Source organism: Phyllostomus hastatus, unplaced genomic scaffold (assembly GCF_019186645.2).
Source record: "Phyllostomus hastatus isolate PE091 unplaced genomic scaffold, TTU_PhHast_1.1 phas_scaffold_501, whole genome shotgun sequence".
NCBI lineage: Eukaryota > Metazoa > Chordata > Mammalia > Chiroptera > Phyllostomidae > Phyllostomus > Phyllostomus hastatus.
In genome coordinates this window covers 1,050,550-1,067,837 of record NW_025334033.1, presented here as the reverse complement: position 1 = coordinate 1,067,837, position 17,288 = coordinate 1,050,550, and the positions used below count along the sequence as shown (strand labels likewise).

Here is a 17,288-nt window from a genome sequence, read left to right as displayed (position 1 = left end):
CTGTTGCTTCCACAGCTCAGATGGTCTGTCTGGGTACATAACGGTAGTTGGTTTTGCAGCCAGTAGGACTTTCATGTGACTTTTTTTACCCTCAGGGTTTTTTTTCACTTTTACACGTTTTCTGCTGTCAGTTTTCCAGGTGTCCAGGACATAATACATACAGTGAATCTGACAGAAAATTTTGGGAGACAAGTTAGGTTTCTGTTTCAGTAGTTCAGAATTACATGATGAGTCAAGGGAAGAAAAAGATAAGGGGAGAAGAAACTCAAAATGATTACAAAGATTCATGTCTAGGAAAAAGGGGAAATGATAGCACCAACAAAGCCTAGTGAGTTTGAACTGATGATAGCCGTATGTCCAAGTGGAAGTGAGAGCTGCTGAAAAAAGTTAGCCTTAGAACCCAGGCAAGTCATTAAGCCTTGAGACAGAGGAGAGGTGAGCTTTCTGAAGAGGAGCATGTAAGGCAAGGTAAAAGAAGAACAAGGACAACCCAGAATTAGACATATGAGTCAAAGGGTCATTACAGTCCAACATACTTATGGTACTAAACGTTAACCTGTAAACCCAATCTATCCAGTTCCTGGGTCAATCTTGGAACACGGGAGCAATAACCAAAAGTCTACCCTCACCCACAAAGGAATCTGAAGGAAGAGTGTGGAGGAGCCAGAATGAGAGAATCTAAAACACCTTGGCTCATTATCTCATTTAACAAAGATAAGAATTCTGGGTCTATACACACTCACCAAACTGTAGCAAAATCCCTGGGTTGCCATGATTTCCCAGTCTGTATGAATGGTTTCTGCCTCAATTTCTGACTCTCACTGTACTTCCTTTCTGGGCTCAAAATCCTACCTTGAATCTCAGTGCACTTGCTTAGGGCCCTAATAGGACTATGTCAGGTCCCTCTCAATCAAAAGTGAACCACTGACCAGGGTCCTTTTTTAAATTTTTTTCATGTTTTAAAACTTTTTATTTGCATATTTTAAAATTGTACATTCCAAAAATTAAAATCAGTTTAACAGAAAATAGCATTCTGATTAAACTGTATTTTACAGTCTGCAGGACACCTTGGACCAGCTTGGTTTTTACTCAAGGTTCCACTGTTGTCCCACCCAGCTTCTTCCTCCACCAACATGCAAGTTCTTTTCCTTTCCTGCCAACCAGAGAGGCAGATGGGAGCGGCAGGTATGGGCCTATACTGTCAATAGTTCTCCGATGTGAAAAGGGCAGCACAGTCATTTAAACTGACCCAACCTCTTTGCATCCTATAAAGTTAAACAGCTAAAAGAAGTGAAATAAGAAGGAATGCTTGTGGAATGTATAGTGCATATAGGCGGTGCGGGCCCCATTATGATTCACCTGCTCGCTTCTCCTGTTCAATCATTTCTTTGGAAGGCAATGGATTTTTCTCTTGCATTTCTGCCTTCAATTTTGATTTATTGAATTTCTTAGTCTCAGCCATATCAAGTTTGTCAGATGTAGTTGTGGAGGAAGTGGAGTGAGGTGCGGTGAACTAGAGTAGTCCGATTTTGCTCAGTGACTGCCCCTGAGTCAACCAGGGTCCTTTTTCAGATCAGAGACCTCCTCTTCTCTTCTCACTCCATCCTCAACTTAAAACTAAGTAACAAAAGCCTCTACCACAAACTGCTCCCATCACACCCTTGGCTGTTAGCTCCACCTGGGATGGAGCCATGCTCTCTTGGACATTATGATTTGGCTTTCTGTCACCTCCTTGGATTGGAGAAGTAAGAGAAGGCTGAGGACAGTGTGCTACTTCTGGAGCCAGGGGAGGAGAAATTTTTAGAGTAAGAGCCAGTTTTCAAGCCAGTCAATTCCCACAGAAAGATGGAGAATGAGAATGGCCTTAGAACATTTGATTTGGTGGGAAGTAGGTCACAGTAACAATGAGAGAGGATGGCTTCAATTGTATGATGGAGATAGAAGTCAAATTACAAGGAATTTTAAGTGCTTTTTATAATAAAGAAACTTAGACAAGAAGATTCAATCATGGGGAAACTTTTATTTAAGCCCATTTATGTGTACAGATCATAAAAGAAAGTGTTCACAGTTCACTCTAAAGACTCAGTCCTTATAGTTTCTTGATGCTTCCAATTTCTTTCTTCCCTGCCTTCTTCAATCTTTCTTATTTTCTCTTATATACCTTACTTACCCCTCCTCATTTTCAACTATGTTCCAAACCAGAATTAGGGAAAAAAAACCTTAGGGAAATAATGACACAAAAAATATTTTTCCAAGTACCTCTGGGGCCAGTATGAAGAAAGGTACAAGGGAGGTTCCTTCATCTCACCCTTAAGAGTGTGAGAACCTTAATAAACAATGATAGAAGATTGATCTACGTAAAGAATTTGCCTTTCTTTGCCCTAAGCTGCTCAAGGGTCAGAAATGTAGATACCAGGCAAAGGTTTAGGGTAACTGGGGAGGGAGGGCATATACAATCATTAAGTGAAAGCCATTGTCTTCAGAAAAGCCTCCAGAAAGGCGAGTAGGTTGGCCAGAGCAGCAGAATTCTCTGAAGAACCACTGGAATTTTGACTTCCCCTTTGCTATGGAGACACAGGGCACTACGTTCCCCATTTGCTTCCTTTCTCTGACAGGAATGCCTTCCTCCTTCTCTGACTGGTGAGTCAGATAGCCTTCAAGATCCAGTACACCCATCTGATGATAATGATGTCTTCCATAACAGGAGCCTTCTCTGGGCACAGTTTACTCTGCCACTTCCATCCTCTGGGCTCTCATAGCGCTAGGTACAGTACAATATGTATGAGAGGTAGGAGGTATGAGGCAGTTTACGAGTTGTAAAGCACTTCTAAGTTCACTGAAAAAACTTATATTTGTTTACAAGTCTGTCTGCTGGTCAGGAGTTGTCTGGCTTTTATATCTTTAATGTCTCATATAGTGCCTGGCACACAGTAAGAAATTAGTAAGTGTGAGGGAGAAAGGAGGAGAGAAAAGAAAGAAAAAAAAAAGGAAGAGCAGGGTGGAGGAAGGGAGAGAGAAAGCATCTGACTCAGTGTTCCCTGGCCAAGAAAAAGGGAAATTGATTCAGAAAAGCCTGGAGGAAAGGCACAGAAAGGAGGAAAACTAACTTTCCAGGTCTTCTCTGCCTCTCACTCTTCTTCCTACCACTTCTTCCCACAAGCTCACACAGCTGTCCTCTTCACTCCTAATCCCTCAATTCACCCCACAGGGAAAGAAAGAAGCCAGGCAGGCTTCTGACTTCTCCCACCCCATCCCCTCAAACCTCGTATCATCCCTCTTCCACCACGGCGCCTCCCCACTTTGGCTCTGTCCTCCTCATCTTCCCCACAGGCAGCACTCCCACCTCATCATCCTGGCGTCTTAGGCCCCTGTGCTGTGCCAGGTCCAGGTGGGGACTAGGGCCTCAGACTGAAAACCAAGAGGCTCTTAGGGGCATCCTATGGTGTCTGGGCTGATGAAACACTAGTCTGGACCTACAAGTTACCTGAGAAAGAATATTGTCAAGAGCATTCAGGTGTCCAAGGGACTGGAGGGTAGAGAGCAGCAAAGCCTGGGAAAAGGAAGGGCTCAACAATTACATTCCTCCCTTCTGACTCCTCGGACTCATTCACAGATGGTCTTTCCATGTTTTTCTCCTTGATTCATGGGTCAGAATCATCATTTGTCCAGCTCTCTTCTCATGGCCCCTATACCTTGGCTACTGGAGCTGCTTAACTTGTCTTCCTAGTTAGATGTACTTTTCCCACTAAGAACAGTACCAGGGCCCCTAAATCTTATAGAGTTGCTCCTGGGTCTCCTCTCCTTGTCTAACTATTGAGCTGCTCCCTTTTCTCAATGCCCTTTCGCCAGGAATTCTGGAGCCATCTTTTCTTCCATGGAGATCATATATTCATATATTCAAAAGCAGTTTGAGTTGTAAAGCATTGTACTAAAATAAAATATGTACTATCATGAATAAAGCCTTCTCTTCCTCCTCACTCCCCATCATCTCTGTCCTTTCTCATGATGTGTCTTCTCCTTTCCTCCCCCATCCACTGCTGCTGCTCTCCACCTCACCCAGCAGGTTTGGTTTGGTGCCCTAAAGCTACGTGCTGCACAGTGGGCCGTGTCAGGATGCAGGCAGGCATCTCAGCCCGAGGCCTTGGCAGAGTTCCCAGGCAGAGCCATCGGCCCAGGCCAGGACTATAAGCATGGACAAGGTAAGAGAGGGCATAAGTAAGGTGGCTGTAGCCCCCCAGCACCAGGAGTTCCCCCTGCAGCACGGCACCTGCAGCTCCCACATGTGGGGAGGGCAGGGGTGCCAAGTGAGTCCAACTATCAGTCTTTGGTTCGTAGGCCTCAAAGCTCAGCAGGTCGCCAGTCTCACCTAGCCCACCTGCAACATATAACCGCCCACCCAGAGCAGCCATGACATGGCCAGCTCGAGGTATGCCCATAGGGCTTAGAAGTGTCCCTGGCTTCTCAAGTTTGGGATCATACTGCAGCAATGAGGCCAGGTATTGGCCAGCCCCATTGCAGCCACCGCTCATGTACAATCGGCCCTCCAAAATAGCTGCTGCATGGGCAAAGCGTGGTGCTGGAAGTGCAGGTGCTGGCCTAAGGGAGAACAAGGCACATGATCAGGCAACAGTCATCCTCAATTCTCCTCTTCCAAGTCCCCTAGTCTTTTCCTGATGCCTAGAACCACATCCCCTTCCCTGCTTACCTCCAGACATTGAGCTCGGGGTTATAGGTCTCCACAGAGTTTAGGACAACACCATGGGCTCGTCCACCCAGGGCATAAAGTAGTCCATCCAGTGCCACCAGAGGGAAAAAACTCCGAGCCTGGTACAAAGGTGCCACCTCCTCCCAGTTCTCTTGACTGGGGTCCCACCTGTATACAGTGTGAGAAGAGATGGGAAGAGTGACTTTGGGAGTCTGTGGTTGGCTGGGCCAGCAATTTCCCTCAGCTGCCCACCTTGGGGATCTACCTCTCTTGTTGGAGGGTGCATACCTGAGAGTGGAAGCCAAGGTGTTGAAGTCGCTGTAGTAATCCTGTCCCCCACACACATAGATTTCATTTCCTGCTAGGCTCGCAGCCCCATGCCGGAAGCGCCCTGGGGCAGGTAGGGCAGGCAGCTGCCCCCACTCCACATTCCGAACCAGTCCAATGCCGCAGCGGAAGGCCCGGGCCCACCACACTCCTCGGGAAGGCTGTGTTCCAGACAAGTCTGATTTGAGCCTGTCTCCTCCGATCACCACCAAAGCCTGGTCAGGTTCCCTCCGCCTCTCTCTACCTGGAACCTCAGATTCCACTATCAATTGACGCAGCAAGTCCTGGGAAAGGGGTGGAGGCAGCCCTGCTGCCTGTACTTTCCGAAGCTCTCTGGTGGACATACGGCCAAAGCGGACACATTGAAGCAGGACCTTGGCCTCTGACTCCTGCGTCTCAGGGTTGGCAGCTAGCCAACACCGGGCAGCCACAAAGGCCTCAAATTCCTCTTGCACGTGTAGCTCATCGTTATCCAGGAGTTTGGCCAGGCAAGCAGCTGGTAAAGAAGGGAAAGTGGGGCACAAAGCTACAGCAGGCAGGTGAGTGAGCAGGTATTGATGAGCTTTGCTCCAGAGCCTCTCTAGTCCAGGGGCTTCAGCCATGGGGAAGAGGGCCAGGCAACGGGCAGGGCTGAGGCTCCGTCCCAAAGCTCTCTGGCACAGAGCCAGACAGGAAGAACTCTGGTACTGCAGAGCAGCCTGGGCAGCTCTCAGTAGTCCTGGCCATCTTGCCTGCACAACCCCAGAGTAGGCAAAAGAGACGAGGAGTCGCAGGTCCTGGGCAGAGATGGTTTGCAGAGACACCTCTGTGCCCTGGGATTCCCTCATCCCACTCAGGAGCATGGCTCCAAAGAACTCGCTGCCACAGGCCAGGGCTGCTCGGTGCACTGAAAGAGGGAGAAGAAGCAGAGGGGTATCCAAAGTTTTGCAAACTGCAAGGCACTATCCCAACTTCACAGCCCCAACTTTGAACCAAGCACCCAAGGCCACAGGCCAAACTGTGGTGTGCATCAGAATACCATGAGGTGCTTGTTGAAATGAAGATTTCAGGAACCCACCCTTGGAGATGCTGATTCAGTATGTCAGAATGGAGTTCTTAGGATTTTATAATTTAACATTCTCAAGTATGCTGCATAACTCTCATGTTAGTGGCTTGAAGACACTTTGATAAAATTTCTTTAGTCTTTTTGATCAAGGTCAATTAGAAAAAGAGTCTAGTTGGGTCAAGTTGAGAAGATGCTATAGACTACATTTGCTAAAAGGGTACACAAAATAGACCCTGGCCAGGTAGCTCAATTGGTTAGAGCATCATCCCAATAAGCCAAGGGTGCAGGTTCAATCCTCCATCAGGGCACAAGCAAGAATTAACCAACAAATGCACAGGTGGGTAGAACAACATATTGATATTTCTCTCTCTCTCTTTTATGTCTCTCTCTCCCTCCCTCTCTCTGTAAAATCAATAAATTGAAAAAGAGAGGGCACAAAATGGACTGCAAAGACCAATGTGCAACTTATAAAGGTCTCTCTATATTGTGCACAGACTAAAATTCTTTCTTTTACAATTGTAAGAGCCACCAACATCAGCCATTCTGTTAGTCATAACACTTAACTGAGAAAGTGTTATGACACTTAGGAATGGTTATGTGCCAACTTACTCAGACTGCCATCTCCTCTTGCCCAAGATTTAGTGCTTAAGATTTCCCATGTGTTCCAGCTTTCCTCTGCACACCCCCACTTGGCATCTTGGTATAGTTTATGGAATCAGGATATTTTAAACTGGAAACCTTCAAAATCATCTAGTTCAATTAGTCTTTTCAAGACAAAAAAACTGCATCCTAGAAAAAAGAAGTGATTTATTTTCTACTGAAGTGGCTTCACCACCCACTGTCACTGATGTCAGGCTGCTCTGAGCACACTTGTGTACTGATACCCTGCTTATTTGCATGACCCTCAGGACACTGTAACCGTCTTGTTAACAAAAGCTGCTCAACAGCAAGCTCCCATATGCTTCCTAACGTAACTCAACTTGAGGTGCTTGGCATCACCTACGGAGTACTTTGACCAAAATATTTAATCTAAATCTAATCAAGACTTTAGCTCTAAATTCAAGTTTATAGGAAATTGAGAGGCTAACAGAACAAGTTAAATGAAACCATCCAAGGAAAGGCATACAAACCTAGAAAATGGGGTATTCTATAGGGTAACTAATCTTATTTCTTCTATAAATCAAGTCATAAAGAAGAGCAAGAGGACTGTACAACAGTAAAGGAATCTTAAGAGATATACATCTGAGAATGGCACAGTCCTTGATTGGCTCCTGGGTTGAGCAAACCAGTTCTAAAAGACATTTTTTGGACAAACGGGAAAATTTCAATGTGGACTAGGTGATAGCAAGGAATTATTGTTAATTTTGTTAGATTAGATAAAGATATTGTGGTGATATGAGAAAAATGTCCTCTTTTAAAGAAAAACACACCCAAGTATTTTGAATAAGTGAAATGTCACAGATTTAAAAATAAATTAAAATGTTAATTGTTAAGTGTGGGTGATGGGTGTTTGGGTTTTCTTCTTAATATTCTCTTCACTTTACTTTGTGTTTGAAATGCTTCATAACAAAATAAGAGGGGAATGCTGTTGTAAGTCCCCTCAGGCAGGTGACACAGAGCCAAGCTCCTAGTGGGGCTTATGAGCCTCAGGCTGCTTTGACCAATTATGGCACGTTTGCCTCTCTCCAAGGGGAGGTGACGTTGATATGGCTTTCCATTGCCTTTTTTAAGCAGCACACAGTGGCTCCCCAGGTGGTAAACATCAATGACAGTTTTCAAATATAATATATTGCCTGGGAAAATCTGCCTTCCCTGAGGCAGATACACCATCTCGTTTTCTATACCATAAGTTAGCTTCTAGCTCAGAGCCAACTGTGAGAGAGTACGCAACCATCTGTCTTCCTCCTCTTATTCATCATCAGTCTCTAGAATTTTAAACGGTGAGTTCCCTTAAGTTGGAATGTGTCTTAGAAAAGTGAAAAGTGTTTGAATTTTAAACCCTAGGAGGAATTTTATAACTCTAAAATTTACATTCCCCTTCCATTGACTCCATCTAGCGTGATCAGAAATGATAACAAACACATTAGAGATTTGCTGTGAACTGAAGGTTTGTGTCCCAGCCCCAAAACTTATATGTTGAAGCCCTAATCCTCAATGTGATGCTATATGTAGGTGGGGGCCTTTGGGAGGCAATTAGGTATGAGAGAACAACCCATCTCTGTTTCTCTCTCTCCACCACCCCCCATGTGAAAACGCAGTGAGAAAGTGGCTCTCTGCAAACAGTAAAAGGGTCCTAACCAGAACCTGACTATATTACAATCCTGATCTTGGACTTCCAGTCTCCAGAACTGTATGAAATAAATTTATGTTGTTAAACTACCCAATCAATGAGGGTTTTTGTTGTTGTTGTTATTGTTGTCATAGCAACCCAAACTAAACAGGATGCTTTTCCTCCTGGGTGTCCCAGAAGCACTTTGGGTCCCAGTCATTCCTCTAATAAGCAGTAGCTATGTAAGTGATTTTGGTCACGTCTTAAAGTCTGATTTCTTTATCAATGAAATATAAGAACTGAACTAGATAATCTCTAAACTAATCCCTTTTATTTCAAGTATTTATGTGTCTGCATTCCAATTCCTTTTGCCAGTTCCCACATACCTTTGGTTTGGCTGCATGGGAGGCAATGTGTGGCCTAGTGAGAGTAGGCCGGGCTAGTGGCTATAGACTTGTATCCTGGGTCTCATCGGTTAACATCTCTTAGTTTAATGTTCTTTGTCCGCACCTAGGAATAATGGTACCCACCTCACCACTTTTCAATGAGAATTAAAAGCAATGGCATATGTAACAATTCATGATACCCAGTACCTCACTAAATAAAGTTAGTAGAATCTGAATTCAGCTTCTTCAACCCTCCTTAGCTTTCCTGATGATGAACAGAATTAACTTTAAAGTGCCATGGCCTGGAAGCCTTAAGATTCTGGCACAACAGTACCAGACCTTGCTCATTAGCTGTGGGACCACACAGCCATGCTGTCAAGCACACTTAGGTGAAAGGATGTACTGAGTTTTTCCACCATGTCCCACTGCCTTTTCCTGTGTCCTAAATAGATTGATGCCAAGAAGAGCCCTTGGTTAGTCCCTGTATGAGTCCATCACTTTCTGCTTGTCCTACTGGTATGGGCTGCGCTTTGGCTCCAGCCAGCTGGCTGCTAGTCCTTGGTACTGGGCCCAGGAAAAGCCACAGCACGGAGAGTCAGATTAAATTTATCAGGGCTCCTAGGAAAACAACTCAACTGCGCATGCCCCACTCTCAATAGCTGAGTGGGGGCACCAAAGGCCCCCGGGGAAATTCGGCCTGCAGCAGGAATCAAAACCACTGTGGTAGGGATCGAACCACCTGCTGCTTGCACACACTGTTTGGGTAGCATTTGCACCTGCAGTAATGTAATGTCCCACAGACCCTCACCCCGCAGCCGGCAGCCGTCTGCCTCCAGCTCCAGGTCACACCCGACGCCCTCTTGGTATAAAAGTTCAATGCTGCGCAGGTTCTCCCTCAGCTGCTCTGCCTGGCTGGGCTGTATTTCGTCGTCCTGGGCGCTTCCAGCCCTCTCGAATTTCCACTGGGCCGCAGCCCTCACCCGAGGCGCCCCCAAGGCGTCTGCGGCCGCGAGCACGTCCTCCAGCGGGGCGGGACTCGGCAGCGCTCCCTCGTAGGCAAAGGTCAGCACGGCCTCCCAGGCGCGGGGGGCCACGTCGAGGCTGAAGGGGCGTCGCGGACCCGTGCCGCCCAGCAGCCTGCCTCGAAAGAGGCTGCTAACCGCGGCCAGGATCACCCGATGCACCCCGTATGCTCTCCCCCCGACTGACACCTCTTCGTCCAGCAGCAGCCTCTGCTCCCGCAGCCGCCGTGCCTCCGCGAAAAACTGGCCCGGGTGCTCCTCGCTGCACAGCCCCTCCGGCTCCTCCGCGGCGTCCTCCGCGGCCTCGTCCTCCCCCTCCTCCTCCAGGGACAGGGCTGGAGAGGGAAGGTTCCCTGGGGCCGGGGGCCGGGGGCCAGGTCCTCCCAGAGGAAAGGGGGGCAAACCGGGGTCCTCGTCCGGGGACCGAGGCCAGGAGCCGTTTCTCAGGCCGGGTGAAGGGGAGTCAAGGCGGTCCTTCGGGATCGGAAGGGAGACGTGCCCCGGGTCCGAGCGACGGTGTTCGGGGTCCGAGACGCTCATGGCCCAGGTTCGGGGGGATTGCTGCAGGTGACGGAGGAAAGAGAGGAGGGGGTCAGAGCTTAATCCAGAGAGGTCGGAGGAACCCCTGCGTCCGGCCCAGCCGCTTGTTGTCAGTCTCTCTCCCTGCTTCAAACTGTTCCAACCACCGCCTACCCACCCCCTCGCACCTTCCCCGCACTCCGCACTCCACTCCGACGCTCAAGCAGCCGGTCTATACCGCGCAGCTCTGGGTTTCACGAGGTGCCGCGAAGGGAGCAAGAAGCGTGTGGAAAGATCCAGTAGCCGCGGCCGTCCATCTCGTCCCCAGACCAGTACCCACCCTCCCGAGGCCCCAGCGCTCCACTTGCCCTCTAACTTGAGCTTGCTCTGCTTCGGGCCACATCTCCCTCAGCAGCCGCAGCCGCTAATTATAGCTGGCGCTGGCAGGCTTGGGCCTGGGCTCCAGCCCAAGATGACCTCCTACCCCTTCCACCTGTAGGTCACGTCCTGCTGCTGAGCGAGGCAAATTCGGATGCCAAGGAGGATGCGGGGCTCGGACGGAGTGAGCCAGGACAGAATGCTACATTTACCCGACTGTGCTGGGGGTGGGGGGGAGACGAAGTCTGGGCTGCATAGACCCGCGGAAACGTGGGGTGAGAGGGGTAAAGCTGTTTGGGGTCATGCCTGGGCTTTGACTGTTGATTTTCCTCGCACAATAGAGCTGGGACCCTGGACGGAAGAGCGCTGGTGTAAAACGCAATGGTAACCTGCTGTGTCCCTCCAGGGTGGAGTGAGTGAGGGGGCAGGTGGACTGGGCTGGCATCCTAGTTGACCAACCCTGATTAGGGGTTTCCTCCACGTCCCGGGGCAGTCTAGGTGATGAGACAGCGGAACCCAACCTTGTGTCTTCATGAGATAGAGAGGACTCTACCCCTCACCTTCAGGATGAGGACCAGACAGTTGGGAACATGGGTTTGATCTTTGCTGCTGGGGGACCAGAGTCCTGGCCTAGATGGGCTAGGGGCGCTTTAGAATTGTCTGTTTGAGGCAGGGCACCAACATTCACTCCCTCTGCCCAGGACAACACCCCCTTCTCATCCTGAGAACTCTAAATCCATGCAGTTGCGGGTATCCTCGTAAAGAAGGAGTTTAGAGAAGCGGGCAGTGATCAGCTTTCCCTCCCTTCTACTTCAGAGGCAGGTCAGGCCAAGGGCTGCTGGGGCTGGCTTCCCTGGCCAATAACATGAAGGCTGAATAGTTCACCTAACAAACTGATTTAACCAGGGTGTTAAGCAAAATTGTTCCTTGAGAATCAGGTGAGACGGGTGGTGTTCCTGTGCGGGAGGGTGAGGAACATGGGTTGCTTTGGTCACAGCATCCTCTCCAGCTTTCAGAGATGTCCCTGCCCTCCACTTGAGAGTTGAGTATCCTCACCGATCAGGGGCTGCACTCCACAAAATGGTTTGACAGAGAAAAGCAGCCAATGGTTGTCCTGGCCAGAGAAATGGGTGATAGTGACCAGCCTGTGTACCCTCTCCCCCAGTTCAGTCGTTTCATGGCCTCTTCCCAGTGAGGAGAGGCCAGCACACCTTGAGCCCACTCCTAGGAAGAGGGGAAACCAGCAGGTGGAAATATATCAGAAGTCAGTCTCTGCTGCCTCCCCACCTCCACAAGGATGCTGGACCCCACTCTGAGTTCCTTGTCAACTCCTTGGTATGGGGAGTGCAGCAGCTGCCCTGCCACATGCCCACAGCAAACACCAGAAGTTTAAAACCCTCTTGGATAAAATTGGACAAATCCCTGTCATTTGGGCCATCATCTACCCTCCTGTAAAGCCCTGGGACTAACATGCCCCACACTCACAGCACCTCCAGATCTATAGTCTTCTTCCTGGTTGTTGATGTGCCAATGTCTTGGCATCTCAGCCTCATCTGTGCTGTCTCAGTCAGGGGCTAGCCTGGCTTCCACCCCTGCAGAGGAACCCCACACCAAGCGACACTCCCAAGAGGATGGGAGAATTTGGGGCCAGGCCTGGCAAAGCCCAAGTGCACTTCTGCTGGGTCATGGGAGTCATAGCTCAGGGTTCCTAAAGGCTGAGGATCTAGGCAGGGCAGAGAGAACTTCGCTCCAGAATTCTCAGAGGATATCTCTTGGGAGGGAGGAGAGGGCTGAGGGAGACTTCAGTTTCTCCTTCACCATCCTGCTCCACCAGATCTGCTACATGCTCAATATCCAGGGTGTCATCCTCTACTTGTGGCTGATTTGGATCACTGCTCAGGTGGGCATAGGTATGAGCTCCAGGCTCTGCTGGGCAAAAGGAAGGGATTCCAGAACTCAGCATGAGTGAATTAAAGGGGCCTTATTCCCATCTCAACCCCAGAGCTCACAATGGCTCATTATCCTATTCTTGGCTTCTGTCACTATCACCAACCTGTCTATCTCAGCCATGTCCACCAATGGCAAAGTCAAGGCTGATGAGTCTGTTACCACTGTTATTGCAGGGCCCCCAGTCTTGTAAGGAATTACTGAAACCACGGACTGGCTCCTGATCAGGTGACACATACTTCCTCATTCCATAGAGCTTGGATTCTGGGCTTGACAGTTCCATCGGGATCATATTCACTTTAACCAACACAGTAGCCGTGGCTTTGCACACAGTGGGCTTTGTGGACACCCTTTTGTACCTGCTCGGTATACTGCCTCTCTTGGTGTGCCCTTTTCTCAGGCCAGCTAACCACCCAGCCTGCACTTTTTGTGACTCCATCCTAGACAATTTACTTTAAGAATTAGATGCAGGCATCAAATCACTCAGTTAAGTCTCCGTGCCCTGCTGCCTCTGTGTTCTACCCTTCTAGGAGCACAGGGTGCAGCTGTGGTAAAGGGATCTCAGAAATGAGTTGTGGGTGTGGTGACTGTGACTGTTTTTCTGGGCATGGGGGTCTAAGGCAGGCACCAGCAACTGAGGTAAGGGATGAGGAGGCTGAGGAGATGGCTGTGAGAACTGACGGATCAGGGAAGGGCCAAATGTGGGGAAGGGTTTGTGTGTGTGTGTGTGTGTGTGTGTGTAGCTGGCAGAGCAGATTTCCAGGGACCCAGAGCAGAAACCAGATGGTTTTCCTGGGAGAAACACCAAGTGTCTGTTCTTCAAGGGGACAGTAAAGGGGATTCATTCTGAGGGTCTCTTGGGATGAGCACTAGGTAAAAGTGCAAGATGAGAAATTCTGTTTCTTGTTCCCAGATATTTACAGTCTTGAGATTCACCCCACTGGATTGGGAAGGGACACTGTGGTGTAAGGCAAGAAGGAAAAAAACTCCATTTAGCCACATTCTTTTATGGAAGAAACTGGTGGAACAGGCAACTAGAGGATTGGAGAGGAGAATGAAGATGAGACAGCAGGTGGAGTAGAACGAGTAGTACCCCTTCCTTTCCACTCACATTTCCCTCTCTCTCTCTCTCTCTCTTTAGTGACTCATGGTATTCCAGGTTCAAATTATCTTCTTCAGTGTCCTCCTCCTCTCTTTTATCAGCTACCAGTTTGGGACATTGCTCCCCACAAACCCCAGCAGACAAGCCACTGACTGTTTTGAGTACCTAGATGAGATTATGGGAGGACGACTGAGAAATGACTAATGCATTGAAGGGAATGAATGGCTCAAAATATCACCTCCCCTTGGAGCAGGGGACCTCATTCGTCTAAACCTCCTCAGAAAAGACCGCTTGACTTCTGATTCCGTATGTCATTTGTAAATTGACCATCAAAGCACTCAGAGTGTCCTATTAAGTCCCTGGGCTGCCTAGTTTGCAAAATTCTCTTACTCTTCCCAGTCTCACCTAAGTTACTGATACTAACATGTCATCTGGCTAAACGTCTGCAAGATTCATTTCCTACAGTCATTTCTAAGCCCAGGCTATGATCTGGGGACCAGAGCCTTATGCAGGTCAGCCTGAAAAACTATCACTTCTTATCACCCTGTGCCCAAAGTACTCTATCTCCTTCTTTCCTCATTGCTCTCCCTTCAGGTCACAATTTGGGGCCCGCTGAAGACCACTGTACTGGACTTGGAATATAAGCACAACTGCAGGAAGTGCTGATATTTGCTGTGGAGGATTATGTTGGCATAATATAATAAGTGGAGGGCAGAGGGGGTACGGAGGTGAAGATGGTCAGAAACCAGGGGAAGAGAAATGTAATCATGGTGAAACCCTGTTTCCTCCAGCTGCACAGCAGAACCTATGTCCATAGGAAGGGGAGCTCCCTTCTCTTCAGCTCTTGTTCTTAATCTCTTTTTTTCCCCATAAGAACTTTGACTACAATTATGATGTCTGCCTCTTAAGGATGTCATGAGGGTTAAGCCTGGCTATCCCTAGATGGGTCAAAGAGAAGGATAAGGTGTAAAGGTACAGAAGTTGGCTGTCAGCCCTGGATGGTGTTGCTCAGTGGTTTGAGTGCCCGCCTGCAAACCAAGGGTCGCCAATTCGATTCCCAGTCAGGGCACATGCCTGGGTTGCAGGACAGGACCCCAGGAGGGGATGCATGAGAGACAACCACACAATGATCTTTCTCTTTCTCTCTCCCTCCCTTCTGTTCTCTAAAAATAAATAAATAAAATCTTAAAAAAAAAAGAAATTGGCTTTCAAAGATAGTCACAGGAGGTAAGTGAAATTATTTAGTTACCAACAGTTGAATCAGGTACTACAATGTGAGAAAAAATGAATTTTGCTTTGAAGATCCTGTTAAGTTCTCCTGAAAGCCTAGGGAGGTGGGGGGTGGGGGGATCTTTAGTTATCTCCTAAATAAATTCAGGTGGCAGAAATGTAAATGAAGAGATACAAAATAGCAGGATAAGGGTGAGATGGAGTGCGATCAGGAAGGGTTATGGCCCAACTCCAGAGCAGGGTTATAGAACTATTTCAGTTTTAATAATAGCCCACATCTAACTAGCATATGCTTGGGATGTCCTCACTGACTGCGTGCGCTCAACCAAGGATGCAATAAGACAGCGTTCTTTTGTGTTATACCCTACCAATCCCAGTAAACCCAAGGCTTTTGGATACTACAGGAATGGATTCTCAGAAGGGAGAGGAGACCATTTCTAAAACAGGTCCTATTTTAGGGGAAATAGGTTTGGGGAATGTGGGATAGAAGAGCAAGGCACCCAGTAAAGTGACTTGTGCAGCATACTCTCTGCTCCTTGCTAAATCTGGGGTTTCCTTTCTCCGCAGGCAAAAGGCTTTTGAAGACTAGGTGGCCTTATACTGGCTGCAGAAATCACCACTAAAGGGAGACTGGAATCTACCTCTATCAACACTCTGGCTCCTTTAGGCTGTATCTCTGAGCAGGACCTGTGGACAAACCAAAAGCAGGTATATAGGAACAGGGCCAGCAAGTGGGGCAATTGTCGCAGAGTAGGGACTGGCAATAACACCTTGTCCTCTGTGCTTGCCCTTCCCAGCCATGTAGTTGGAGGGGCACGTGTGTCTTTATGAAGCCCTATGGCAATGTTCCCTTAGGATCCTGCCCTCAGTCATGAGAGTCTAGGAAAACTCCAAACTACAGGGCATAGATACCAGGGGTAGGGCTAGTCCAATGGCTAGGTAAACTGAGGAACAGGTTCCATTCCTCACACTGCCTACCATAACAGCAGTCTATCTGCAATCTCAGTCAGCCTGCCCAGGGCCCTGACATCCCCCTTTGTCTGCATTCTTGTAAATCACCAGGACATGCTGAACGTGTAAGAGATTAAAACTCTGCTAGGAGGAGGAGTCCACAATTTAGGAGTCAGAAAGCTATGATTTTAGTCTCTTGGCTCCACGAACTTTGAGGTTATTCTTGAGAGTTCTGAAGCAAGAACCAAAACTTTGCTAAGGTAATAAGGCCCCTGCTACAGTGCCAGAGAAGGTCCTCCCTTCAAGTTCCATTCCACCCTAAAATTTTAATAAAAACTTACAAATAAATTCCCAAGGCAAATGTGTAATAACTCACTTGATTTCCAATTATAAAATTAACTGCCCATGCCTAGAGAGGCAGAGATCATTCCTGTTCTCAAATATATTCAAGGAGAGGAATTTATCTTCTTTATATTTGTATCCCAAACACTATCATCAATTCAAAAGTTCTGATTTTTTAAAAAAGATTTTATTTATTTATTTTTAGAGAGAGGAAGAGAAACATCAATCGGTTGCTTCTTGCACAGCCCAACTGGGGACTGAACCCACAGCCCAGGCATGTGCCCTGATTGGGAAACAAACCAGTGACCTTTCACTTTGTGGGATGATGCCCAGCCCACTGAGCCACACAAGTCAGGGCCAAAAATTTCTGATTTTAAACTTCACTGTCTAAGTGCACTTTGAACTCATTTACGTGTCTTTTCTTTGTAAATGAAAAAGTGTTTATCACTATTTTCTACTTAGTGGGTAATCAGAAACTTAACCTTTTTTCTGAAGCTCATTAACATCCCAATTTTTTTTGACCCAAGTCTTACTTCATAGATCTTTGATTGACTGTTTGGTGTACTTCCCCATCAACTTATTCATCACTCAGCAAATACTAATTGAATGGCCACTCTAAGTCCTACGAGATAATACAGCAATGAATGAAATAAGAATAAACCCCCTCCTCTCAGAGTTTATATTCTTTTTTACAATTTACTTTACAGTTATAGTTGATGTACAATATTACATTAGTTTCAAGTGCACAACATACTATACTTTATGAAGTGAGCATCCCCAGAGTTTATATTCTAATGGGAGGAGACAATGATCATTAAGTAAAACTTAGATTAGAAGGTGGTAAGTGCTATGATGAGAAATAAAACAAAAGAAAGAGCAAGAAAGTATTGGAGGAGCACAATTTTAAGTAGGGTTGTCAGGAAGCCCTCACCAAAAAGTTGAGCAAAGACATAGTGACTATGATGGAGTAAGCTACACCCGGAAGAAGAGCTTTCCAGGCAGGAGCAATGAATGTAAAGACCTCAAGGGGCTGGCACACCTTCAGTGCTAAGGAAAACAAAAAGG

General features: G+C 47.6%; 2 protein-coding genes across 4 annotated transcripts; both read right to left on the bottom strand.

The window, feature by feature from the left end:
• Positions 1 to 1,348: 1,348 nt before the first annotated feature.
• LOC123808634 (thymosin beta-4-like) lies at positions 1,349 to 1,471 on the bottom strand. The gene has a single exon (XM_045823403.1). The coding sequence runs from the start codon at positions 1,460 to 1,462 to the stop codon at positions 1,349 to 1,351; it is 114 nt and encodes a 37-aa protein (XP_045679359.1). The 5' UTR covers positions 1,463 to 1,471.
• Positions 1,472 to 2,000: 529 nt separating this feature from the next.
• On the bottom strand, positions 2,001 to 10,750 carry KLHL33 (kelch like family member 33). 3 transcript variants are annotated; one of them, XM_045823217.1, is made up of 5 exons: positions 10,642 to 10,750; positions 9,541 to 10,315; positions 4,994 to 5,918; positions 4,706 to 4,873; positions 2,001 to 4,596 (listed from the first exon to the last, which is right to left on the bottom strand). In XM_045823217.1, the coding sequence occupies exons 2-5, from the start codon at positions 10,292 to 10,294 to the stop codon at positions 4,053 to 4,055; spliced, it is 2,391 nt and encodes a 796-aa protein (XP_045679173.1). In that variant the 5' UTR covers positions 10,295 to 10,315; positions 10,642 to 10,750; the 3' UTR covers positions 2,001 to 4,052. The 3 variants fall into 3 exon arrangements, with proteins under 3 accessions (XP_045679173.1, XP_045679172.1, XP_045679174.1); XM_045823216.1 differs by lacking the exon at positions 10,642 to 10,750 and adding an exon at positions 10,462 to 10,634; XM_045823218.1 differs by lacking the exon at positions 10,642 to 10,750 and having other exon boundaries at positions 9,509 to 9,633.
• Between the last annotated feature and the right edge of the window lie 6,538 nt (positions 10,751 to 17,288).

What these genes read in the sequence shown, in the direction of transcription:
- LOC123808634 (XM_045823403.1), bottom strand. Translation starts at nt 1,462, where the DNA reads ATGGCTGAGACTAAGAAATTCAATAAATCAAAATTGAAGGCAGAAATG.
- KLHL33 (XM_045823217.1), bottom strand. Translation starts at nt 10,294, where the DNA reads ATGAGCGTCTCGGACCCCGAACACCGTCGCTCGGACCCGGGGCACGTC. An exon ending in AGACGGCTGCCGGCTGCGGG is followed by an intron (nt 5,919 to 9,540) that starts GTGAGGGTCTGT and finishes TCCCTCTTTCAG; the next exon opens with TGCACCGAGCAGCCCTGGCC. An exon ending in CCCGAGCTCAATGTCTGGAG is followed by an intron (nt 4,597 to 4,705) that starts GTAAGCAGGGAA and finishes GTTCTCCCTTAG; the next exon opens with GCCAGCACCTGCACTTCCAG.